Source organism: Poecilia reticulata, chromosome 15, assembly GCF_904066995.2.
Source record: "Poecilia reticulata chromosome 15, P_reticulata-male-v2, whole genome shotgun sequence".
NCBI classification, from domain to species: Eukaryota; Metazoa; Chordata; class Actinopteri; order Cyprinodontiformes; family Poeciliidae; genus Poecilia; species Poecilia reticulata.
Window position 1 is genome coordinate 10,058,982 of NC_088844.1, and position 26,084 is coordinate 10,085,065.

Here is a 26,084-nt window from a genome sequence, read left to right on the forward strand (position 1 = left end):
CCAACAAAAAGTTAGTGCCGCTTTGGGACGCTGTCTGCTGCAAGAGGCTACAGGACTGTCTGCATCAAGAAATTCCTGACAAATTCATAAATTATCTTGTATGTTGTTTTTATAATTCTCAGAACTTCTAAAATTTTGGAAAACGTCCTGCTTTCGATGACCTTTCTTCACCTCTTTGCCGGACTGACTGAAGCCGCCTCACACTCTCTGACCCGTCTTCTCTCTGCTCGGCATTCTTTGCCCCGCCCTCACATATTTCAGTTTCATGTCATTTAAGTTGTTGGCGCTATCAAAGGGCAGGCGTTAGATAACACAACCTGCTGTTCCCAGAGAAGATCTGGGGCTGCTTGATGTCATTAAGAGCAAATGTAAAAAATAAAAAAAAATCGTTACCTAATGTCAGCCAGGACATCTTTTAAGAGGATAGATGCTGCAGATGTTTCCAAACACAAATATACACACACTTCAGTTGAGCAATTTGATTTAATTCTTAATTTGGACCTAAACTGCAGTTGTCGGTTTAACATGCAACTTTTTAACCTTTGCACCAGTGCAAAAGCGTATACCTTACATAACTACACAAAACGTACAAGTTTTTAGGGTGACTTGAGGAAATCTGCGCTAGACAAGCTTTTACTGCTCTACATACCGACACACATTGTTACAGTAAGCTTAAAAAGCTCCCATAAACAAAAAAAAACCCCAAAACAAACAAAACTGTTTTAGAAAATGGAATAAGCAAAAGCTGCAGATGGGATATCTGCCAAGGTAGCGCTCCAGAAGGGGAGGAAAAGCAAAAGTAAATCTGGACGTTGCGGTACTCTGCTGCCATCCAGCAGCACACAGTGGTACAGAAACAACTCATTTATCTCACAGCAGGAAGCAAAAACAGAAGCTACTCGAATAACCGTACAGGATTACATCCAAGATTTCAAACACTGTTCTGAAAATTTCAAAGCAAAACTTTTTCCTCTCAACTTTAGCACCCAGACATGAAACAATAACAGCATATAACCCTGAATGTTGTGTGTCGAACCAGTCGAACGTCAGTCTACTTTCACAAAAAAAATAATAATAATCCTATGTGGAGTAAATGAAAAAAAAAAAAAGAAAAGTGTGCGGACGCGAGACGTCTCTGTTTTCACCAGTCCTGGCTGGACTTCTGCTTGATGAATTTCAGGCAGACGTAATACAGCACCATGAAGCCGGAGCACACGGCCACCAGCACCAGGTAGCAGGAGAACAGGGGGTACTGGTTCAGTTTCATGGCCTCCACCACCTGCAGGACAAACAAACGACTTTATCCATTTATTCTAACCTTTCAAAGCTCATCGTCGTCTGTCTGTTAAGAGGCTTTAATTGTAAATGCAGCGGTGGGCCCTTATCGTATCGTTTATCACTTATCGTGAGAATTTAGATTCATCATGACGTATCTGAATTTTGGATTTTAAGAGTTTTCTCCTCTGCTCAATAAAAGTATAGATGATTATTAATTTGTAAATATGATTAAATGCAGTTACTGTGAGCAGTTTAGTGACTCGGATCACTCCTTATGTGACCGGAGTCCCAAAGAATCGTTTTACGATGGGAGTGTTTTTTAAGAGCAGCGTTTGTTTGTGGGGCGTCGAATGATGTGTCATGCCATCACTGCCATACTGTCACCTAAAAGAAAAGTAAACAGTTCTTATTGTCACTTTTGTCGCAATCACGATATTTTCACAAAATACCGTGATTAAACTTTTAAGTTCGTTTCGGCCAGCCCTATGAGTGTGAGTCAGCAGTTTTGCTCCAAAACTGTAAATTCAAATTCAAAAATACTTTATTGATCCCAAAGGGAAATAAAACGTTGTTGTAACTCGTGTTAATTCAAATTTGTCAAAGAGTTATTGTAGACAGCGACGGTTGTTGGCAGGAAATATCTCCTGTTGCAGTCTGTATTACAGTGTATTTGAAGAAGCCTCTGACTGAAGACATTGTTTTCCCAAGATGGTCTCATGAAAAGGACGGCGGGGGTTGTCCATAATTTTCTTTGCATCGTCATCTTAAGCGCACAGTTTGAATGCGGCGGCGTTCCCACTCACATGTATGCCGTCAATGTTGAAGGTGAAGTTTCCTATGGTGACCGGGTATTTATTGCCCCTGAACTGCACCTGCAGCATCCCATCGAAGCCCCAACGCATGAACGAGGCGTACGAGAGCCACGAGGCCACTGGAGAGGAGAAACAAACATCATGGCACACATTTCATCACGTTAACATCCCCACACGACAATTCTGTCGCCTCCTCCTCACCCAGCCACATGTTCTCCAGGCTGATGACGAAGCCTCCGGTCAGGTAGAAGACGGTGAACAAGGCGTTGCCCATGAAGGCGGACGTCTGCAGGGTGGGCAACGCGGCGGCCACAAACAGAGCCATGGCTCGGCTGCCGTAGACCATCAGCCACACCAGCAGAAAGAAGAGCAGGAAGCGGTCCGGAGCCTGGTTAAGACCCGCTAACCAGTAGATGGGCAAACCGTAGACCAGGGTGAACACACAGTGCTCTGGCAGCTCCCCCAGCACCTGGAGGACAGCAGACGGTCTGTTCAGTAAATACATACAACACTCTGAAAGGTAGGGGATAATATACAGTATATACATGGACACAAGTGTTGATCCTGGCTCGCGTACAGAAGCTCTCGTTTCACATTCCAGCACTGGAACGGCATGGAGCAACAGTGACCCCTGCAGGAGAGAGGGGACATCTCTTCAAGGCTGCATGAGGTTTACCTTGGCAAAGAAGTACGAGGTAACAGAGTACATGCCGTCCTCCAGCTCGTGGTACAGCATGGCCCGCTCCGTGTGACCTGCAGGGAACGTCACTCAGTCAGGCTACAGGTCAGAGTTCAAGTTTTTTTTTTCCTTTGTTTTAAACTAGATTTAGATACGAATTAATCCCACAAATGCTGTGTTCAAATAAACACCACTATGTCTGCTTATGTCTTCTGCTGAAGACATAAGCAAATGTGATTTTTATATATATATATATATATATAATCAGTTGTGTTTTGTTTATGTTTTTTGTTTTGTTGATTATTCTTCAGTTTTCTTTCTTCTGGCCGATTAGTGAGATGAGATGGCGGGTCTGGTGGAGATATTCGATGTTTCTATGTAAGTGTGAACAAAAGTGGAAGCAGATTGTTTTTTTTTGTTTTTTTTGTTGTTTTTTTTTTTACCATGGTTAAACCAGGAGCTAAAAAGGAGAAGATTTCCGCCAAGTTTTTCTAAAACTAAATAAGTTTTAAATTGCCTTCCATTTCAAAAATTGTAAAGTAATAACTTGAGAAATAAAGGCGGTCTTGGATAAGTTTTCATAAAAGTGATGAGCCTTTTGAAAAATTCATTAATTTTATCTTTAAAAATTCTCGTCAAAACGCGGCAATGATTACTTTAAGCGGTTCAAAAATCAATATTATTGTTTTACTTGATTTCTGAGCTTTAAGAAAATATTTTTAATAAAAAACATGTTGCTTATACTGGAAAGACGTCTCTCTGTATTGTTTGTGTAAACAAGTAAATTTGCTAAACATCGAATAAAGGTTTTCAGTTCTGTGAAATAATAATAATCACATTATTGATTAATTGCATCACATCAGAAAAATTAGATAAATTAAACATTGACCCCAGAATTGAATAATTAGCTCATCATATTAAGTTTTCATTTGTCAAAGCAGGAAAAAAAAAATGCTAATTTAAAATCACAAAGTTATTTTCAACAATATTTAAGGCAAGGATCTATTAGTAAGATTTCTGGGTAGATTGTGAAGAAAAATGAAGGAATGCTGCCGAAAGTAAAAAGCAATAAACATTCCCTCTCTCTTTATTAAACTGAAAGTTTTTCTCGTAGCATTTTGTGCTTTAAAACACTAAAATGAAACCGTTTAAACCCAAGACCACCCAGCTTCCTGTTGCTTTTAGCGCATCATTTGAAAAGCGAAAAGGGACTTTACGTTTTAAGTGAGGGATCCACATGCTTGCTTACATTTAGCTATGACGTCCAGCACCACAGCGAACGGCGTGAGGGCCCCGATCATGTAGAGGAGGGCCACCGTGTCCTGAATGTTCAGCCGCTCCTCTCCGGCCCCGTAGTACAAACATCCGACCAGCAGGGACATGAGCAGGGCCTCGAAGCCTCGGACCAACAGGGACACCAGGTCTCTGAAGTCGTTGGACATGTGGCGCCTGAGGGAGAGCCACGGTTAGTGTCTGGCTGTTCCCCCCTCCTCCTCCCGGGGATTCTGGGATGCGTCGCCTCACCTGATGAGGGTGGTAAACTGCTGCAGCTCACCGGGCAGCTTGTTACGATCTCTGGAAATATTAACCACTTCTTCTCTGTTTCTGCTCGGCTGCTGAGCGCTGCAGAGGACACCCAGGTTATGTTGAAAAGACATCCATCTTTTAAAGCCTTAAAACACGTTTGGGGAGCAGCAGCGGTTTCTGATAGGGGCGAGGTGGGCAGACGCCCAGGGCGGCTTCTCCTGCAGGGGCAGCATCAGCTGCCACACTAATACACAGTTTTGCAGTTAAATCTGTACCTTATTGAAAAGTAATTATTTTACGAAGCACGGGACTTTTTATAATGGTTGTACAAATGAATATGTGTTGAAGTACAGCAGGGTAAACTGTCTTCTTTAAAAGCACAATATAGATGTTAATTTGACAGTGGAGCAGTGAAATTTACCTTGATCAAAATGCAACTGTAGTACAAATGATGTAAATGTTTGACTGACGGCGCAATTTATTTTACTTGTATTTATTTTCTACCGTACTTATTGTTTTGTATTTGTATTGTGTACTTTTAACTGCATTGCCTACGGCATGTTTGTGCCTTGCTATGTGTGTTTAAAGTATTATTCTTGTTTCTTCCACATGTTTTGAAATGGAAATATTAAAATAAATTTTGAGTGTATCCATGGTGATACATGGTTATCTACATGATGTCGTGGTGGAGCACGTAGGCCCAGGGCACCAATCAAGCTAGGACCGGCCCTGCCACAGAGAACTGCTAAAGTTTGCAACCACAAAGCTGGTTCTGACCCGAAACGCAGGGGAGGACAAATAAAAAATGATAAATGCAGAATGACCCAGAGTTTGTTTCGTCAAGCTACAGATAAAAGCGTGCCTACCTCTCTATGTACGCCGCGCTGGTTTCAGCTGGTTTCCACATGTGGTCGTTGCTGTCTTGAACCTTTTCCTTGAACTGCTCGGACAAAAGTCTGGACCGCTCCAAACACTCGGCCTCACGCTCAGGACTGCGCCGGTCGATACTGATCAGATCAACTGGACAAAAACAGACCCTTTGGGAATATTCCCACTACATTTCTGATTACAAGTTATGCTAAAAAAATTTTTTTAAAAAGCCAACAAGTGAAGTTTTGACGCTCAGACTGACCATAGAAGTCGGAGGGGTTGCAGAATCGTGGGCAGGGGTGCCCAAGAGCGGTGAAGTAAGGAACCATGTCGCGCGCCGCACCAAAGTAGACGGCTGAGCCAGAAGAAAGCAGGACGACGAGGTCAAAGAGCTGGAAGATGTCTGACCGAGGCTGGTGGACCGACAGCAGGATCAGGCGGTTCCCCTTGGCGAGGCGGGACAGGGTTATGACCAGGTTGTGGGCCGTGAAGCTGTCCAGGCCCGAGGTGGGCTCATCCAGGATTAAAATACCTGAACGAAAAAAGAAATGCAATCAGTGTCTGTAAAAAGTGGCACCGCTCTTTTAGACCCTTCCTGGGTTTCAGGAAGGGTCTAAATATATATATATATATATATATATATATATATTTTTTTTTTTTTTTTTCATGAATGGATGTTGTTGTTTTTTTTAATCTTCCAAAGAAAACTTTTAAGATCACATCCCTCTGCAGTGACCGTTAGTGTAGATAGCCAAGATATATTTATTTGAGTAAGACAACAAGGTCTTAACACCTCTAACAGTTTTAAAAAAAGTGAAACAGAGTAAAAACATATGAAGTTAAAACACGGCAGCACTTTCACCAGTTTGCTAAATTTATCATAACAGATTTAATATGTATAGACAGTGTTTAACTGGGAAAAAAAACTCTTACTGCTGAAGTAACTTATACCTGAAATATTGAATGTAGCTCTTGAAACTAAAATTTTATTTTGAGAAAAAATATATATACTCTGGTCTATTAACATCAGTTTGAATCCTTGGAAAGTGTTTCCACTGTGAAGTTAGTCACAGCCTGTAAATCCTCTGTAAACACACAGAAAAATAAATGTCGGCTGAAACAATGTCTACTTCAGCAAAATTTAATAAGAAGAAGAAAAAAAAAAAAAGAGAGAAATTTTTGTGTTTTAAATAAACGTTAAACGTAAAACCAGTGCGTTTAATAAGATGTTTAAGGTTTGGTTTCTCTCACCAGGGTTCCAGAGAAGCTGAACAGCGATACTGACTCTCCTCCTCTCTCCTCCAGAAACCCCCCTCACGTAGTCGTTCCCCACCCTGGTGTGCGCACACTGCCGCAGCCGCAGCTCTGCGATGACATCATCCACCTGCAGCGGCACGAGTCACAGTTTCCTCATTAAACACGGCCCGCCATCCCCGTCACGTACTTCAGGTGAAGACGTGAAGCGGCCCGGCTCACCCTCTGGTCCCTCTGGTCCTGAGAGAAGTGGGAGGGGAGCCTCAGCTTGGCCACGAAGCAGAGGGTCTCCCGCACGGTGAGGTGAGGGAGAAGCCGGTCGTCCTGGCGAACGTGAGCGATGCTCTTCTTCACCAGCTGCGGCGTGTTGGGCTTCCCGTTAATCAGGACGTGACCGGAGGTCATTCTGCCGCCCTCGTCCCGGCAAGTTATGATGTCCAGCAGGGAGGTCTTCCCACAGCCTTGGAGGGGAGGAAGTGTGTGAAACACGCCGCAGTTAGAGCGCAGAAAGGAAATATGCTGCAGATCTTCTTTAGAGGAAATGTTTTTACTTGTTATACTTAAAACCTTCAACTGGGGTTGAGCTAGAAAAAAAGTTGTAGCTAAAGTATTTTTGACTGCATTTCATACATATTGAGTTGTTGTTTTTTTGTTTTTTTTTTTGTCATATCACAACAAACTTTAATGTGTTTATTTGGATTTTGTGTGATCGGCCAACAGACAGTAGCTCATAACTGTGAAGTGAAAGAAAAAGGAGCTGTGCCTTTCTACTTTTTATTTATTTTATTTTTTTTTACAGTTGAAAATCTGAAAAGTGTGGCATGGATTTGCACTCAGCTACCATGACTCAATACTTTTTAGAACCACCTTTGCTACAATTAATCCTGTAAATTGATAAGCATGATGACTACTTGATAAGCACATCCAGAGGCTGATCAAGATTCTAGATACTTTTTTTTTCTCTTCCAATTAAAGTCTAAAACTGGACATTTTCTCTGTTCTTTGCAAAGTAGCTCAGGCTCAGTCAGACTGCAGCACAGAAAGTGTTTGTGAACATCAGATTTAAGATTCTCAAATGGATTTATATCTGAACTTTAACTGGGAAACAAAAACTCTGCATCGATCCTTCCATTTCCAGGATTGCCCCATATTTAACTCCACTCAAAAAAAAAACAAAAAAAAAAACATGTCTTATTTTTACACCATTTCATAATTATGAAGTACTTTGTGTTGGTTTATCATTAAAATCTCAATAAAACACACTGACGGGTACAAAACCTGAGATTTGAATTCTCATGCACGGCACAGTTAAGTACAAAAAAAAACATTTTTCTAAAGTGACTGACTAATAGAAATGAAAACAAATTAAGATTTTTTTGTTTTGTTTTTAGCAACCCTACCCATAGAAAAATGCCAATAAATCACATTAAAGATTACATGGACTGATGCTTTTTTTTAATGATTTTTTTGTTGTTGTTTATTCACCAACTTTTGAAATGCAGAACAGGATAACTCCAGGTGAAGAAAATTTAGCTCAAACAAGATAATTAAATCAGAAAGAGACTGAAACTACAAAGTGTAATTTAAGCAGCTTGTGGCTCTAATTAATAATCTGCTACTCTACATGGTGCCTCAGGGTTGCAGCTCTGGTAGAAAGGTGGAACAAACAAGAAAAAGGCCTGGCAGCCTGTGCTGCAGTTAGAAAAATGATTTCAAATCCCAGCGTGTCGCTGCCTCACCCGAGCTGCCGATGACCGCCAGCATCTGACCGCTGCGGACTCGCAGGCTCAGGTTGTTGATGGCCGTCTGCTTGTTCCCCTTCACCTCCCATGGCAACTTGAACTCGGACAATTTCTCATACCAGGGAATCTGAGCCGATGTGTCCACCTGGACAAAAAAAAAAACAAAACAAAACAAAACAAAGATTTAGACATATTCAAGAGCCCAGACGACATGCATCGATGAAAAGGTGGAAACGGTTTAAGAAGCGAACCTCGTAGTGCAAGTTGGTGACTTCCAGCTCATTGCACTCTCCGCTGTAGGTGAAGTAGAGACTGCTGTCCTCGTCGGACGAGAACAACTCCGTGTCCGTGTGCTGTCACAAAGCAGGCAACTCACATTGACCATCACATTCACACATATATGTAAATATAAATATACATTTTTTTTCCCCCATGTATAGTAACTCGTGTAACTACAAAAAGGTAGTTTTTTAAATCTACGTCGCTGGTGTGTAAAGAAGCAGACACGACTCTTTAAATTTCATTTTCCCTTGTTTATTTTTGCAACATTTCAATCATCTAAATAGATTTCTATTTCATCTTCTCAATGTTTCTCAACTTACACGTGCAAAAATCGGTTCCAGTTGTTTAATTCAAATCTGACAGCCTTCTAGACTCGGTCTGTTATGTGTTTCAGCTTGAGTACACATATTCTGTGTGCTTTTCGCATGCATCTGTTTGTGACTTTGTGTAAATAGTTGCTAAAGGCCTCCTGTGGGCCAGAAGTCAGCTTACCAATATTTTGGCAGTTTTTAATCAAGCGTTTAATAGTAAATAGACTACTGCAAAGATCTGAACAACATGTGACATTTGAGCAGATAACCAGAGCTTCAAGGCCCAGAGGATTCAAGTAGATTGTTGATTACAGTGTTAATAATTCAAACAAAATAAAGCTAAAGGTGCTCTTATTTAACACGCTTTTGATCAATAGTTAGAAGGAAACCAAACCGAACAAGATTGGGAAGTAAATCAACATCAAATTTGGGATTAATTTGAATTTTAAGAGAGAGATTGGCTTTTTCTGTCCTGACTGACCTGTGAAAAGTTGTCTATGTGTCTCAGGCCGGTTTCTGCGTCCATGATGAAGCAAGCTTCGCTTTTTTTTTTGTTTGTTCCTGTTAAACTCCAGTCCAGCTGAAGATCTCCCCTGAAAGCTCCTTCTTCCTCAAGTCATCCAAGTTCATGTCGTGTCAGTTCTTCGGCCGCTTCGTCCCGCAACTTATTGCTTTCGTGGAAGTAGCCTCATGATGTGAGGTCTGTCGAGTGACTTGGAGTCTGTGGATGGACTTAACCTGTCTGAGTTTTTTTTTTTTTTCTCTCCCCCTTTCTTTGCACAACTCCAGATCAAAGTTCTCAGAGATAACAGGCATGAACCTGTTTTTTTTTATGGTTCCGAGGGACACCACTGACACAGCTGCACAGAAACACAGTCAGGGCTATTAACAGATCGATGTCCGGTTGTCGTCTCGCAGCCGGAGTTGGATCGGAGACATGAACCGATTTTATTCCCCGGAGGCGGCGGAGCCACGGAACGAGACGGAAGCCGAAGGGTCGTTCAAGTTTGTGTCCGAGGCGAAGAGGGATGTGTGGAGGGAAGGAGGGGAGGGGAGGCCGGAGCCGTCCTGTTGTCTTGGTGTCAGAAACATTTCCTACACTGTCAGGTAAACGCTGCATGCAGACGGTTTTGCGTTTGGACTAAAAAACAAAAAAACAAAAACAAAAAAACAGAATATGTGCAGGTTCTTTCAGATTAAAATTACACAAATAATTCTCCCAAATTTTATAAACAACAAATTGTAGTTTTTGTCTTTAAAGCAAGAATTATTTCAGCGCTTTATTGGCAGGTGTGAGATGAATAAATACAACCGCAGTTAGCATGTGGCTCATGCATGTCTCTCTGTGTTTGTTTTAGTGACCGTGTTGGACAGTGGTGGGACTTGCCCTCCTGCAGGAAGAGATGGACCCGTCAGATCCTCAACGACGTCTCTTTCCACGTAGACAGCGGCCAGATCATGGGCATTCTGGGTAATTCAGGTTCGTAACGCAGGTCGAAAGAGCAAAGAGTTCAGTCATAGCTGCTTCTCCCCCCCACCAGATCTGGAAACAATTAGACATACTCAAAGTCAGTTTCCAACGTAATCTTGCAATTATGTCATTTTTATATTCTGCTAAGAGAAGTGCTGCTCTGTTTCATCTCAATTTGTAATAATATGAAAAAACAACATGACTATTTGGAAGAAGGAAAAAAACTACATTTGTCTTTCAGTTTCACCCCCAAACTGATACCTTCTTCTTCTTCTTCTTCTTCTTCTTCTTCTTCTTCTTCTTCTTCTTCTTCTTCTTCTTCTTCTTCTTCTTCTTATTATTATTATTATTATTATTATTATTATTATTCTTTTACTACCATGCAGCTAGTTATGAGGGCTTCATGCGTTTTTCCTGTTTTCCAGAGAAGCTAAACTACCAAAAGTAGTTGAACCTAAACAGAGATGTGTTAAAATGAGAAAATGTCAAACTAATCGGTACATCAGCTTGAGATTGATGAAACTCCTACGGCATAAGTTTAATTGGAAGTTGGAATCTGTTCGCTAAAACACAGAGAAATGGTTCCCTTTTCTGTTTCTGAACATCAGGAACAGAAATGTGGGATTGAACAGGGTGCAGTTCATTCCTCCAGCTGCGGTTGTGCCAATAAGCTCGAGTCGTGCATCAAATGAGTCAGTTTGTGTGCGCAGTGATTGTCCTTGATTGTGTTTTAATTCTGCATCGTGAAGGCTCGGGGAAAACAACGCTGCTGGATGCCATTGCTGGCCGGATCGGGAGCTCCGGCACCCTGCTGGGTGAGGTCTTCATCAATGGCAGAAAGCTGAAGAGAGAAGAATATCAGGACTGTTTCTCCTATGTCTTGCAGGTAAAATAAATAAATAAATAAAAAAATAAACAGATCATGCCATTTACGATGACTGAATTTAAACTGGAACCTGCATATTTTTCAAAACAGGCCTGGAGAAGAGGAAACCTCAAACATAAACATGTTCTCTCTGTTGTTAGTTCACTAGAATAAACTACAACATGTCAAATCTGTCCGGATTACACTAAAATACCAATAATGTAACCTTTCCCCCCCCCCATTAACTCATTTTGTATTTGGCTCACACCTGCTTTAAATGAAGGGCACGTTTTCATGTCTTTCTGATCTTGAACAGTGGTGTGTATATATTGACCTCTGTGTCACAGACTTATTAGAAATAGAAAATGTTGAATTACTAACAAAATGGTTCACAGACACTCTGAATAACTTTAAAAGGTAAAATAAGAATCACCGGGAGAACCAATATTTGTAGCATTAGTGATTTTCCTCAAGCATTTTCAGAAATGTAATCAAATAAAAGGTTCAATAAGTTACCTGAGTAAGAGCTGAGTTTATTCGGGGACTTTTTGCACAACTTTACCGAGGAGGGTTCTTCACCGCCCCACTACTTTTAGATCACAAACACAAAAGACACTCGCACTTTGGCAAAATCTCCAAACAGGCCGCCCTGCTCTCTTTATGAAATTAACTTAAGACCCTTGATAGCCTCCTCACACCCCTAATCTCTCAATGAGAGGTGCTCATGTGTGTCCAAAGCTTGAATTAAAAACAGTAGTTTAAAAAACGGGCTTTGCTTCGTTTCAAAATCGTCTCCCTCCCTTCGCTGATAGCAAAGCTTTCTGCTCTCTAAGCTTCGTCATTAACTTCCTCCGCTAAGCCGCAGATGAGGAGGTGATATGAGCTCCTGATATTAAAGTCATTCGGAGGAGACAATAAGGAGGACTGGGACCGGGTGGCGCGCCATGTGCTAATTGAAGCAGGTCCAGCTGCTTGAAGTGTGTGTGTGTGTGTGTGTGTGTGTGTGTGTGTGTGTGTGTGTGCGTGTGTGTGTGTGTGTAACAAGGCTATTTGCATAGGAAAACTTGAATATTTAAATATATGTGAATGATCATGAACAGATCTGTTGACTTCTAAATGTTTATTCTGTTCCATAAAAATGTCCTTCTTCTGGACCTAAACAGGGACATGAATATTATAACACGGTTTTAACTCCAACATTTTGACAATTAAGACGTTAAGTAATATATTTCATTAAACTGAGATAAGGGGTAGGACTAAATAAATGTTCATGTCTTCCTGCTCCTTTTTCAAACAGAACAGTGATGGTAAACAAATTATGTTGTTCTCGGTTATGTATGCACATGTTTTCTCTGTCCTACTGATTTTCTTGTTTTTTTTTTTTTTGTTGTAGTTTTTTTTAACAGTTAAACAAATCAGATCAAAATCAAGCATTGATTTATTTTGTATTCTCTACATGTTTTCCACTGAAAGTTACCAGAAGTTAAAATTAGCATTGAATTGGGTTTTTTTTCTTTTTGGTCTGTTTTTCAGAGTGATAACTTGCTGAGTTATTTGACAGTGGAGGAAACCCTGACTTACACTGCCCAGCTGGCCCTGCAGAAACACTCAGTGGAAGCCATCAAGAAAAAGGTTTGGGGGGCTCTCCTGCGTTCTGTCCACTGTTACGGGCTTCTCTGCTTTGAGCAAAACGTTCACACAATTTGTGAGAAGAGCAAAACAGAGAAGTTTCGCTAATGATGTGTGACACAAGATTGTACGTTCCTGTTCGAGATCAACTCTAATATTCTGGCATTTCTAAATGTATTTCCCCTTTAAGAAATGAAATGATATCTTACATTGATAATCAGTCTATCTTGGTGGTAATTACTGCTCACCGACCTTGACCTGTGGTCTGCATGTAGGTGTCGGCAGTGATGGCCGAGTTGAGTCTCAGTCACGTGGCGCACAGTGTTATTGGAGGTCGAATTTTCACTGGGATCTCTGGCGGTGAGAGACGGCGGGTCTCCATCGCCAGCCAGTTACTCCAGGATCCAAGTAAGTTCCAGCTACAGACATTTTATCCATGAAAAAGTCTTCCGAGGTCTGCAGCCAATTTAAATGGCGACTATGAAATAAAACAGCAGACGGACATTATTCTTCAAATGATGAATCTCAGATCCATTAAAATGATTTACTAAACAATGTCTAGGCCTTGGGGGGAATATAAAAAGCCATACACATTAGATTTTTTTAATGTAATGTTCAACAATGATTCAATAACAACAAGATTAACTAGTTTGTTTCAGTAATATATTCTCCACCACATTTTTATAACTGAACCAAAATCTTTAGTTAATTATCTGTTAGCTGTGCTAAATAAGCAGCTAATATGTTTATCTGGACATTATTATTGATAATACATTCAATTACTAAAATTTTAAAACAGTCCTAAGAGTTATAAAGGAGAAAACACTATTTTGTAGCAAGAATGTAAGCTTGCATCCAACTTTAGCTACGTTAGCATCAGTGCTAATGCTAAAGCCGAGCTTCTTAACACGTTTAGCTTCTTTATCCTGAGACTGATTACCAAGGAACTGCATATTTTAGTTGCTGTTACTAGAGAAAATGTGTGCATTACAAGATTTTAAAAAGGTATTACTATTTAAGTTACATTTCAGTTACTAGCAACAATATTAATTTTGTTGCTAGTACAGCAACAAAATTAATACAGAAGTCATCTTAACTTGCTAGCTTTGTTTCTGAGCTAATCTGACTTTTAATGTTGCTTTGAGAGTAATGGCTTTTTCCTCCCTGTATGAGTTTTGAAGGCTCTCAATTCTCTTATTAATATTTGGGGCATTTATTTTATTTTCCATGATGATAAACCAGCAGTGAGTCACTATCTTAAATAGACTGTGGTTATGACCTTTGGTTAACTTAGGCTAGTAAATTAACCTATTGGAAATTTATATAGCCATGACATAATTACCTGGGATTTTCCAAATTGTGTAAAAGTATAGTAATCTTAGGCTATAAAAACGTCTGATTTTAGAATAAGTTATTTAAAGATTCTTTCTTTCATTATTCCTGCATTCAGTAAATAGTCATTCCAACTGAACTAAAAAAAAAGAAAAGCTTTGTCAGTAGAAGAAAAACAAATCTTAAATGAACTATACAGACACAATTCATCTGGAAATTACAAGAGAGAACCGAGAAAGCAGGACAAGATTTGACAATTTCAGGCATTTCTTTTACGTTTTTCAGTCGCACTAAATGCATAAACTGCAAAATGCAAACAAGACTGAACGCAGAACTTTAGTGTTAAATGACAGGAGTTCAATAAATGACCCGTATCTCACCCCAAGAGTTTCAAAATCCCCCTTGAATAAAACAAAAGAATCTAAATGGTGCTGAGATAACGAGAGGACAGAAAAAGGGATGGGGTGATTGAGAAGAGTATTAAAGGACCAGGTTATCACACCAGGAAGGGAATGAGCACAGACCCACCTGTGTGTGTGTGCGTGTGTGTGCTACTCCTAGGTGCGCTTTATCAGGTCTGAAGTGCTCCAGGGAGGACTGAGGGTCTTAGTCCTCATTCAGGATTAACTGGCCATGAACACACACACATTCCCAGAGAGTCACAGTCGGAGTAATGAAAAGTTCCCATTCGCTGCCTCTCCAATCAACCAGGAAATGAATTAATCTCACAATTAAAGCATCTACTAATTCCACCCTGCTTTCATAATGCAAAGAGGCAATCTTTTAATTGTTCTAATTAGAGTAATTAACTAAAAAAAAAAAAAGAGTGAACTCACTTATCTTCCCAAGTTAAGTTGGACCTACAGAGAGGCCTGCAAGTGCCACTTTATAAGAAGTGCTGTTGAAAGTTTTCTGCCTGGGTGAGGAGGAGTTGCTGTCCACTCTTTAACTTGTGCCCAGTGTTTCAGCGTGTGACAGTGACGAGGTCGCTGGGATGGTGTTCCTGCAGGGGTCATCTTACTGGACGAGCCAACCACTGGCCTGGACAGCATGACGGCCAATCAGATCGTGGTGCTGCTGGCAGAGCTGGCTAGGAGGAACCGCATCGTCATAGTAACCATCCACCAGCCACGCTCAGAGCTCTTCAGGGTGAGTTTTGGGATGAAAAGCAAATTGGAGTTACTGAAAATCAGAAATCCTCTGTCTCTCATTTAAAAATGATGCTTTGCTTTCTGACTCTGAAGAAGACAAAGAGGGCGTCCAAATGTTTGCTCTCATGAGGTTTAGACAAAAAAAGTTCCCTGTTGACCTATCGCATAAAATCCAATAAAGTACACTGACGTCAAGAAGTAAAAACAGAAATAAATAAATAAAAATCTAGGTATTGAAATACTTTTGCATGAACGTTAACTGTGAAGGTAACCTGTTCTCGTGCGTGTTGACCCGTCAGGTGTTCAGCAGGATCGCCATAATGAGTCGGGGAGAGCTGGTGTTCTGTGGTCAGCCGGAGGAAATGGTGGATTTCTTCAGCCAGTGTGGATATGAGTGTCCAGAGTACTGCAACCCTTTTGATATCTACGGTATCAATAACACAGAGCAATACAGCACAGTGACAGAACACCGCACATGTACAACAGCAGACGTTATAAAAACTCATATGATGCCAAACAGTCGACTTCACCTCCGTGGACACGCGCAGCAGTGAGAGGGAGGCCGCCACTTTCAGTCGGATGCACGAGATCACGTCGTCCTATCAGAGGTCGGCCATCTACCAGAACATGCTGGACAAAATGGAGCAGAACCTGCAGATCTCAGACAAACCCGCCATCCCCTTTAAAAACAAAGAGTCGCCCAACTGCGCTGCCAAGCTTGGAGTTCTGGTTAGGTCTGTAGTCTTTACCGCAGCTTGAACTCTTTATAGCGATAGCGAGTTTTGTGTCTTAACGGCTGTGCTTGATGTGTGTGTGATTTTGTGTTTAGGCGAACGGTCCGAAACCTCTCCAGAGACAGGATCGGTGTGATCATGCGTCTGTCCCAGAACCTGATCTACGGTTTCTTCGTGGCCTTCTTCGTCATCCATCTAGACATGGATGTGGCCAAGGGTGCAGTGCAGGACCGGATAGGAATGATCTATCAGTGCGTGGCCGCTTCGCCTTATACTGGCATGCTCAATGCGGTTTCTCTCTGTGAGTCCACCGTCACCATATTTATACGTTCTAACACTCATGGTTTATTAAGCGTCGCCAGCAAGCCCGCAATTTTACTTCTTATGCTGCTTTACAAAGCTTATTTTTCTGTTTTTGTCATGGTGCAACAAGCTTTAATGGATTTTAATGGGATTTTCTTTGACAGACCAACCTAAAGTGGTACATAATGGTAAAATGAAAAGTATTTTTGTTGTACTGTGCTTTTATGGGTATTATATTATTGTCCTCCAATTTTTTTGGGTACTACTTTATGTTGGACTATCATATGAAACGCTGCAAGGATCTAATTAAATGATTATCGGTGTCGAACATGATTCACTTTATAGAAAAATTAAACAGCTCATTGTTTGGTCCAGCTGTTGGGCACCGTGCCCAATGTAGCTGAGTGATGTCTTTAATGTGCTGCCCAAACCAAACGAGGCCTAAATCAGACTCCATGCAGATTCACCAGAAGACAGAAACTTTCCATCATCTCATTTGTACATCAAGTTACAAAACTTGCAAACAAGATGGCCGCAGAGCTAAATCTGGTGCTGCGAGACCAGGTGGAAGGTAGATGTACAAAGTGTTGTGTGGCGGCTTGCTTGAGGATATTACTTTGGCGCTTCGCGCTGACAGCAGCATTCACAGCAGTGCAGCTTCTTTTACTGCACAAATTGTTCAAAAGCAGCGCAGAGAGCATGTCAGAAACGTCAAAGTGCTGATTTATCCTTCAAATCCCCCCCCACCCCCAGAGTACAGACAGATTGAGCGACTGTGGGACGTTCTGTTCTGGACAGATAACTTAGACGCATGCAGTTTCCAGCAGTAGAAGTGTCCGCTGCGTTTTCGTGCCACAGGGTGACCTCAGAGGTCAATCCCAGCTGCGGTTCAAAGTCAGGCGTGAACCAGATGGCACGACAGACTGAAAAGGTGAATCCTTTCTCGATGATTTATCTCCGTTGTTTGACTGATTGTGTTTAGCTATTAATGCTAAAAGGGTAATGAACCTTTTCTTCCACCACCGGTTCAGTGAACCACAGTAAACTTTAACCTACAAACCTACAATGTCGATACGGCCTAGTCTAGATTATGTTTTAGCTTATGTACGCGAGTCTTTCTGGGGTTAACATGTTCAAGACTTCCTCAAAAAGCAAACAAAAAAAAGTACAAAACATTCTACTTAAACTACTTCTTGTTTGTCTAAAATTAATCTTAAATTTCACATCACTTATAGATGACATACAGGGTTATCTAAACAGCTCTATATGAGTGGTCCTGTTCTTTTAGCCAAGTATCTGCTGCTTATCGTCTGCGTCTAAAACAAGCTTTAGGGCTGTAGATATCAGATAAAGAGGATAAGAGGTATGATAAAACGATGAATTGAGCAGGAGTCTCAGCCAGAGGTAGTGACTGCTTTATCAGACTGACCTTGAAATTTGCTGATAAGATATTATACTGAACTGCATGTTGTAAAGTAATGGCTTTTACCGAGTTAGGTGGACTGAGTTCTTGGAAGAGAATTCAGAATCGGTTCGATTTATTAGGGGGATTTTGCAGTGTCAGATAATTAGTTATTAATAATGGAGCAAATGACCAACAGTAAAAGTAGGCAAAGAAAGGTTATAAATGTACTTTTTTTATCCCCTATAGAAATCTTGTTCCTACTCAAATGTCCCCGCTCTTCCCCATTTTTGTTTCTGAGACTTTTTGGAGGATCAGTTTCAGAGTATCTGACCGAACTCGGTCATAAAGTTGTCACTTTGTTGCTGTTTCCCCCCCCAACAGTCCCTGCGCTGCGAGCCATCAGTGATCAGGAGAGCCAGGACGGCCTGTACAGTAAATGGCAAATGTTCTTGGCCTACATCGTCCACATCTTGCCCTTCAGCGTCCTGAGTGTCATCATCTTCAGCTCCTTTATTTATTGGTGGGTAGCTGCAGATGAATCCTCATCAAGCGCTCAGTGAGTGTTGTGTAAAACAAGCAGCAACAAAGTCAACTCTTGATCCTGTCTGTTTTTCCCCTTCTCAGGACGGTGGGGATGCACCCGGACACGTGGCGCTTTATGTGTTTTACTGCTGTAGTTCTTGTTCCCCATGTAACAGGTGAGCTGATAAGATGTTGCTTATAATTAGACATTTTGTCTTGCGTAGATATTGGCTCTAGAACATGTTTTTAGACCCACTGTCTTCTCCTTAAAAGATAGAAATACGGATGCCTCTCAATTGATTCATTTTAGTATCACTGAACAGTTTGTGTATTTTGTTAATTCTACTCTATATGTGAAATTCAGTGTAGGGAGAATGTTTACATTTTTTTTTTTGAGTTACACTTTTGTGCAAACAATGTCCTAAGACAATAATTATACACTTAAGACGTATGTAAAATGAAGGTTATTATGTATATAACATAAATATGTGAAATTCATAGTATACAGTTGAAACACAGTTGAATTTGTAATGTAGCCTGTTTTATTTTCTTACTTTCTTTCATTAAATTAGAGAAAACTTTTTCCGTTTCAGTTCATTTAGGATTGGCAAAATAATTTTTATTATTTGCTAAAATAATAATTGTTATTATTAATTAAAAGGAAAAAATAAAAAGGGAGATATTTTAAATATATATTTTTGCTTTGGTCTAATGCAGAAGTTTACATAAACATGGTACTTGTTTTTCACATGTTTTCCATCCACTACATTTTCCATTAACGTGCCTTAATTCAGCAATCTGTGAACACCTTGCTTCTTCAGAAATGACCTATTACTACTGGACAATTGTCAAGTCAGCAGTCTTCTACATGACTGTACATGCTAGAGCAGCACATTTATGTATAGATTTACTTACTGTTTTTATTCTAATAGTCAAAGAAACAACATTTTGGGCTTGTAGTAGCTGTAAACTATTATATGAATGACCAGAAATAAACAACTGAAGTACAGCTTTGTTCGGATGAGAGAGGAAAAACGTTATGTTTTGACAGGTGTATTAGTAATCTTGGCGTTTTATTAACAGTGCATAGATGTTTAAAATTGTACTTTTACCATCTTAAGTGACTTGTTTTCCTGTATGTATTGAAACCTGTTCCCAGGGGAGTTGCTGACGGTGGTGCTGCTGGGAGTGGTCCAGGACCCCAACATGGTCAATACTGGGATGGCTTTACTTAACATTGCAGGAATCCTGGTGGGATCCGGTTTCCTCAGGTTAGACGAACCACAGCGGAACCTCATTTTTTAATACATCTGAAGTCAAATCCTTTACAAAAACGGATAATTGATTTGTAAGTTTTAAACGTGGTTGACTCCTCACGTCCACAGAAGCACAGAGCAGATGCCGATGGTATTTCAGTGGCTCAGTTACCTCACCTTCCAGAAATACAGCTGTGAGCTTCTCATTGTCACCGAGTTCCTCAATCTGGAGTTCAACTGCAGTAAGTTTCTTTTTTTTGTTTTTATAATGACAGATTTTATTTAAAAACACATTATTGGTGTTTCCTAATGTTTTGTAGACAGATAATGTGCTTCCCTTTCCTAACTGAAAGCATACAAACATTTTACATGTATATGTTTGTTTTTGTTTGCTGATCCTTTGCAACTTTGATATTTGATGTTGCGACTGATAATGAGTTCAATGTTCAAGGACTCTTGAGTTGAGCGTGGGGTAACATCAAGGTTCTTGTCTGCTTGTTTGGGAAAAAAACAAAAAAAACGATCTGAGTTTGATCGTTTCTGTTTCGTGCTGTTCCAGACGGAACCAAATCCTTACCAGGAGCCTGTGTGGTCACTTCAGGGGATCAGATCATCGACATGGGCTACCCCGGAGCTTTGTCGCGGTACACACTAGACTTTGTTCTCCTCTACTCCTTCCTCCCTGCTTTGGTTGTGATGGGAATGATCAGCTTCAGGATCAGGGATAAACTCATCCGCCACTGAAACGAAAACATTTCCATTAACATGCCTTAATTCTGGCACGTCGGTCAGTTCTTCTCTGGTTCGGTTGTTGTATTTTGTAGTTTACTGTAACTATGCAGTCTGCTATAATGTAAAAATGTGTTCTGCAAAGTACAAAAACCTTCCGATAGATCATGACTAGGATGACTAATAAGTTTAAATGATCTTACTTTAAAGTTGAAAAACATGAAAACAATAAAGACATGTGAATCCAGCATCTGCTCATTTTAAATGTTCTTGTTAGTCTTCACATAAAACTTGCACATTATCTTAGTATTTCTGCCAGCACTTTTGATTTTTTTAAGCTAGACTTTTTTTTTCTTTATATATTTCTGGAAATTGTGTATTACCAATAATGAGTTTTGAAACAAGCACACTAATAACCCCAACATTGGAGACAGAAAAGACAACACTGGTTGAATATCACTGTAATTTTTAAGTTATAATAATTATCTAATACTGTCAGGAAAATATGATCAACAGCTTTTTCCACTTACTGTAAAGAATGTTTTAAAAAAATAGAAAGTTGTTGTAAATTGTTTTTAGAAAAACTCATTTTAATAGCAGTAGTTTGAACAATTCTTTTGGTTGTTTAACCAATAATGCATAGACATAAAAGAGCCTGTAAAAAAAAAGTTAAATAAATACAGCAAAAATTTTTATTATATGTACACAATAAAGTGTTGTATGTGTGTAACAAATGTATATCTTATGTCTCCAGCTGCAGTTCTTTCCATGACTTTGCTGCATTTCTTTTGTACTGCTCCAACTCCTGAAAAACAGATTCAGACAAAAAAACAATACAGACATATTTGTTTGTTTTCGGAAAAAAATATGGTGTGAGGTCAATTTAAAAATATGCATTTTTCTCTCATTTTCTGACTAAAAATGAAAAATAAACACGTTGTTCAATCCAGCAACATGTGATTCATAAAGGTGAAAAAATATCAAACTGATGGCATTAATATGACTTAATTTTACTTCTATTTTCATAAAAAAAATGTCATATTTTAAATCTTTTGAATCTGTTTTAATGCTGTTATCAGGTAAGAGTCAGTCGAAGATAGCAGAGTGTAATTCAGGCAGGTTACTGCAGTTCAAGTGCCACAGTGGAACCATGGCATGTTGACAAGAAGATAGATAGTATCAGCTTTTACAACTATAGGACATTATTACGGTTATGTTAATGAAAGCATCACCGAAAGGCCAGGCTACTACAGGGCACAAGGTTACGTTAGAGCACTGGCGGGTGGTGCGACGTGTAGGAAAGACAATAAATCTGAGTCCTATTTATGTTAACTTAGTGGGGAGAGAAAACAGCACCTACAAGAGAAAGAGAGAACCTCTGAAATATCAGTACAATATCAAAAATCTAACATCTGGATGTTTGTTGGTGCTATTGTAAATAAATATTAAAACAGTTCCATATTATTTTTAGACTACAAAGCGAGTAAAGGTTTTGTGAAGTCATTGAGTAAATACGCCTCACTGTATAATTTAAAATGCATGTGTATGTTTTTCTTTAACAAACTAATTTCTTTCTTAAAATACAGGATTGTGTCTTAGTACTTAAGTTTTTGTTTTGTTTGTTCATAATTTTTGTGTTTCTGCTTTTTTTCTATAATTGATGCTTCATAAATATGTTTGAACTTGAATCTTTTGCTTTACCTTCCCGTTGTTCTTGATGGTCTTGATTTAAACCTCCATTTGTAATCATGTAATAATTAATGTTCAAAACCTGGATATTTTAGTTAAGATAAATTCTCCAACTCAGCATTGACCTCTCATATTTTATATAAAGTAGAATGTGCCACAAAATGAAGAAATTGTGCTTAAAAGTCAACCTCATTGTAAAATGAGGAGGGGAAAAAAAACAAGAAAAGTTACGTTTATTAAAAATTAAATGCTGGGAAAAGTTTATGTGTCTGAGACTTCATCTGATATAAATATAACTTCTTCTCTAAATATAGTCTTAATAACTAACATCAAGTCATACCTGTCTTATAATTTATTTATATAAATTCTTTTGTTACTTATTGTTTATTAATACCTGCATTCCTTGATATGGATTACAAAGTTCACGGACACAGAGACTGACCCAAACATTGCTCGCCAGCTACAGTTGTCTGTCTAAAATCAGTCTTATTCAGTGTTTTGCTGCAGTAGCAACAACCATTTAACTCTGAAGAACCAAGTGTGTAAGCGTTAAAAGTGTTACCTGATCCTTCTGAGCTCTCATTGCATCAATTTGAGGCTCACTGTACTGTGGGTCTTTGGCTGGATCCTTCAGCTCTCTCTGCTCACTATGGCTCTGGGAAAACAAGATTGTTCCCTTGTACTGAGAGCATTTATGTTCTTGTATGTGAGCTGAAACAGAGAAACGTGCCTCTACCTCACTGGGAAAGACTCGCTCGTACACTTTCTTCCACAGATCCTTTGGGTTTTTTGCGTGTAGAGACGTAATGTCGATGTCAGTTGAAGGAGGCGCCCCTAAATATCAGGAAACATTATTTTAAACACAATATCTCACAATCCTCTGCATCCAAACAAACTATACAGCTCCTTTAAAAAGTGTGCATACCAATAAATTTGAATATTATTTAAATATTATTTAATTTAGTAGCTCAGTTCGGTTTGTGGTTCTTATGTGGCAAATCTGAAAAAGTTCATCTGCGGATGTTTCATCATGTAGTGTTAATTTTTTATGCCACAGAGCCGTTCATGTGCTGCAGTCCTGGTTTATTTTAAATGTGTTGCGTCGTTTGGACGGTAGGTGGTGCTGTTGCTCACCTATTTGGCTGAAAGAGTCAGAGCCAGTTGGGATGATGAGAGGTTTACCTGAGTCACAGGACACAGTTTTCCTGATTGTAAATAAAAATTTAAAAAAAGACAGAAAAAAAAAACAAATGAACTCAAGACATGTTGCTATTATGATTGTTCTCTGTTTTCATTTATTTAACAGGTGACAGATAATTACAAATCTAACATATACAACTAAAAAAAAAGAGTTTGAACAAAAACTAAATGAGAGTTTTCATAAAAAGAATATGAACTGCTGCAGTAGATGTTGATCATTTCAGAACTTCTGAGTTTATAGTGATTAGAAAGTAACTTAAAAGCTTCACATCTAAGTTCTTCATATCCTACAATTTCATACAAAATTCCTCTTAATGAAATCTTTGCATTAATTGGTCATTTGCTCCTCACCCTCTGTCCAGACCAAACGCCAGATGTGAGAAGAAGCTCTTGGTTTTAGACATGAGGCCCTCTGATTTAATGCTAGTGAACTAATATAAAGAACAGACAGAAAAAAAACAGAAATGAAAGCAGCTTAACAGCAGATGGAAATTAAACTGCATTTGGATATATATAGCCTGCTGGGGTTCACTTACAATCAGAGAGGCTGCGTAATAGTGGGCAAGGAAACGGAGGGTTTTTCTAATAACTTTCTTCTTGTCAGAGTCAAAGTCCTGCAACATAAATCAAAAGACTTTCACTTTAAATCTGTCACACAAAATAGACCAGACTGCCTGTGATGTATCAAGAGATGAAATTTTCACTGTATGCACACACCTCACTTTAACTGAAAGCAGTAAACAATAGATGTACCGTCCAGGCAATGTAGAGCAGTTTTAACTGTGTGCTTTACCTGAAAGAGGTCATATTTGCTGCCGATGATGAGCAGTGGAACGGGAAAAGGACTGATCAGCTCCCTGTCCTGTTGAAAGATGAAGTTAAATCTTCAGAAGTACATATGAAAATAAAATATACAAACATCATGTAAATAAAAATGGAAAACCACAATGATCTCCGCCCGTACTGGGTAATCTTTTGGTAAGACCCGAGCTGCTGGGTGAGCAGCCTTCTGCCGTTTGTCTCCAGGTTTGGACTTTTGTGCCTCAGAAAAGACTTTTTCCACATGAGCTTGAGCTGCAGTCAGAAGTTTCTCCATGGTTCCCCACAGAGCGTTGGGTTTGGACAGGTCCAGAACGAGCACAACAGAAAGAGACCTGAGAAAAACCGCGTATTCAGGGACACGCTGCCTCTTTACTACCAAGAAGCTTTAAGTACAATAATAGGGCAATAAGTGACCAACCTTATACTGTTAGGAGTGATGGGGATCTGGACGAGGTCTGAGAGAGAGGTTCCCCCTCCCAGTTCCCACAGGTGGGCTATATCTTTGGGCTGAAAGAGGAAAGAGGAGGTCCGCTTTTACAGCAGGCAAGTATCTGGCTATCTATAAAGACTTACATGACTTCTATATTACAAGTGAACTGACTACGACTGAAAAAGTTTTAAATTAAGTTAGATTCCAGCTCAGTTTTACATCAGCTTCCTTGTTTGTGCTCCAATCACTTGTTGCCGTGAACCCCTGATCAGTGCTTATTGTGCATTTGAATTTCTTTAAACATAACTTAAAAAATATAAGGAAGACTTTTTAAGATATCAATCTTAAAAACAATATTTGTGCTTCTTTAGCCTATTAGAAATATCATGGAGAGGTCTGAGATCATCAAAGATCCTTACTGTGTTGTGTCCCTTGGCCCGCCTGCCAAACGTATACTCCAGTGCTAGAGTTGGCTTTGGTGGCTCATCTCTTGTGGAGAAAAAGAAAAGAAATTGAGGGTAAATTGTGTGCAATTTAACTCGTTCAGAATAAATAAAGCCTCAGAGGTTTGTTGGAGAATGTTAGTGAACAAACCACTTTACAAAGAGCAAGGAAAAAGCAAGACAGATCAGGAGGAAAGTGATGAATTTGGGAAGCATCCAGGAATCTTATGGTAGCTCTGGTGGAGGCAATGGCGCCATCAATGCCTCCAACTTCAGACACTTTGCAAAGAAGCTGTAGTTGCAGCAAGAGATGCTCCAGATATTATTTATAAATATATATATTAAAAAAAGATAGAGAAAGACTTTTCTGCGGAGCCTATCTGGTGAAATGGGATTTTAAAAAAGGGAAAAAATTGTGTAAATGACTTGCTTAATTCATGGGTACGACTTTCTCGTGATGAAATGTACAACAGCGTATTGTTTGCGCCTAGTAGCTACCATAACATGTCTGCATATCATGAGTTATGAGTTGACAGTTGACACTATAAACTACTCACCTCTCCAGACATCTGAGAAGAATTGACGTTTTACCCTGAAAAAGACGAATTGGCTTCACAAGCTATAACCTATGATTATTTTAAGGTTTGGAGCTCGTCTTTCAACATATGAAAATAATGTCATGAGGCTGTACCAACCCCAGTCTTGCTCCCCATCAGAAACACACTCCTTTCACAGACCGTCTCTCCTCCGTCCCCCTCTCCAGCTCCGCTCTCCTGACTCCGGACCTCCGCCGCTGCCAGCTCCCAAATCGTGTCTGAACTGAAAAATGAGAGAGAACAAATTCAGGACGTTTCGGAGAAATAGTCTCTTCTTTCTAAGAGAGCTTCGTGGCATAAATAGATTCCTTCTTTGGGATTATCACCTCATTTTTGCCATTGAACTGAAGAGATCGCCAACGGACACAAAAGACAAAAAGCGTTGCCACAGCAACGTCGACGTCGGCCTTTTTCTTGGCGTTAATGGCGGATTTGGGTACCATCTATAGGTGGATACCGCCACCTACCGTTCTGGAGCATGAAAGGCGGGCTTCAGCATTCTTAAAGCATCCACACACTGCAGAATATTAAGCTAGTTTTAGTTAAAAATTCAATTCGTGATGGTTTGCGTGTTTCTTTTAAACAATCAGCAATATCAAATTGATCCCTTCCATGTAAATTTCATTCATAATGTGCTCTAATCAGTGGAGTATTGGAGATGGTAGATTACAGTGTTCTACATTTCAAATGGCATAACAGTGCAATATGGTGGATATGTCAGGATGCTGTACGTTCCTGAATTTGATAGTTAT

At 39.7% G+C, this 26,084-nt stretch overlaps 3 protein-coding genes and 1 long non-coding RNA gene across 4 annotated transcripts; 2 read left to right on the plus strand and 2 right to left on the minus strand.

Moving 5' to 3' along the window:
- Positions 1-464: 464 nt before the first annotated feature.
- abcg8 (ATP-binding cassette, sub-family G (WHITE), member 8) lies at positions 465-9,660 on the minus strand. Its single transcript, XM_008428720.2, has 13 exons — positions 9,237-9,660; positions 8,414-8,515; positions 8,160-8,307; positions 6,643-6,881; positions 6,418-6,550; positions 5,429-5,698; positions 5,163-5,316; positions 4,294-4,392; positions 4,019-4,218; positions 2,767-2,843; positions 2,292-2,559; positions 2,082-2,209; positions 465-1,279 (listed from the first exon to the last, which is right to left on the minus strand). Exons 1-13 carry the CDS (start codon positions 9,279-9,281, stop codon positions 1,142-1,144), a joined length of 2,001 nt encoding a protein of 666 aa, XP_008426942.1. The 5' UTR covers positions 9,282-9,660; the 3' UTR covers positions 465-1,141.
- Positions 2,611-7,856, plus strand: LOC145555078 (uncharacterized). The gene is made up of 2 exons (XR_014091159.1): positions 2,611-2,874; positions 6,472-7,856. It is a non-coding gene; the product is annotated as an uncharacterized LOC145555078 (long non-coding RNA).
- A 32-nt stretch (positions 9,661-9,692) lies between the features above and the next one.
- abcg5 (ATP-binding cassette, sub-family G (WHITE), member 5) lies at positions 9,693-20,890 on the plus strand. The gene is made up of 14 exons (XM_008428721.3): positions 9,693-9,862; positions 10,114-10,235; positions 10,976-11,112; positions 12,625-12,723; positions 12,996-13,128; positions 15,062-15,201; positions 15,503-15,632; positions 15,724-15,937; positions 16,033-16,238; positions 18,027-18,165; positions 18,270-18,343; positions 19,327-19,438; positions 19,553-19,665; positions 19,983-20,890. The coding sequence occupies exons 1-14, from the start codon at positions 9,693-9,695 to the stop codon at positions 20,165-20,167; spliced, it is 1,974 nt and encodes a 657-aa protein (XP_008426943.1). The 3' UTR covers positions 20,168-20,890.
- dync2li1 (dynein, cytoplasmic 2, light intermediate chain 1) lies at positions 20,822-25,775 on the minus strand. The gene is made up of 13 exons (XM_008428722.3): positions 25,659-25,775; positions 25,432-25,555; positions 25,294-25,328; positions 24,713-24,782; positions 24,282-24,370; positions 24,006-24,195; positions 23,835-23,903; positions 23,578-23,655; positions 23,393-23,472; positions 22,976-23,046; positions 22,578-22,675; positions 22,404-22,496; positions 20,822-20,957 (listed from the first exon to the last, which is right to left on the minus strand). Exons 1-13 carry the CDS (start codon positions 25,670-25,672, stop codon positions 20,895-20,897), a joined length of 1,074 nt encoding a protein of 357 aa, XP_008426944.2. The 5' UTR covers positions 25,673-25,775; the 3' UTR covers positions 20,822-20,894.
- Between the last annotated feature and the right edge of the window lie 309 nt (positions 25,776-26,084).

What these genes read in the sequence shown, in the direction of transcription:
- abcg8 (XM_008428720.2), bottom strand. Translation starts at nt 9,281, where the DNA reads ATGGACGCAGAAACCGGCCTGAGACACATAGACAACTTTTCACAG. An exon ending in CCTGGAGAACATGTGGCTGG is followed by an intron (nt 2,210 to 2,291) that starts GTGAGGAGGAGG and finishes TCTCCTCTCCAG; the next exon opens with TGGCCTCGTGGCTCTCGTAC. An exon ending in TCAACATTGACGGCATACAT is followed by an intron (nt 1,280 to 2,081) that starts GTGAGTGGGAAC and finishes TTTGTCCTGCAG; the next exon opens with GTGGTGGAGGCCATGAAACT.
- abcg5 (XM_008428721.3), top strand. Translation starts at nt 9,693, where the DNA reads ATGAACCGATTTTATTCCCCGGAGGCGGCGGAGCCACGGAACGAGACG. An exon ending in CACGCTCAGAGCTCTTCAGG is followed by an intron (nt 15,202 to 15,502) that starts GTGAGTTTTGGG and finishes TTGACCCGTCAG; the next exon opens with GTGTTCAGCAGGATCGCCAT. An exon ending in CAATCTGGAGTTCAACTGCA is followed by an intron (nt 19,666 to 19,982) that starts GTAAGTTTCTTT and finishes GTGCTGTTCCAG; the next exon opens with ACGGAACCAAATCCTTACCA.
- dync2li1 (XM_008428722.3), bottom strand. An exon ending in TGATGGGGAGCAAGACTGGG is followed by an intron (nt 25,329 to 25,431) that starts GTTGGTACAGCC and finishes CGTCTTTTTCAG; the next exon opens with GGTAAAACGTCAATTCTTCT. An exon ending in ATCACTCCTAACAGTATAAG is followed by an intron (nt 24,196 to 24,281) that starts GTTGGTCACTTA and finishes GGTTTTTCTCAG; the next exon opens with GTCTCTTTCTGTTGTGCTCG.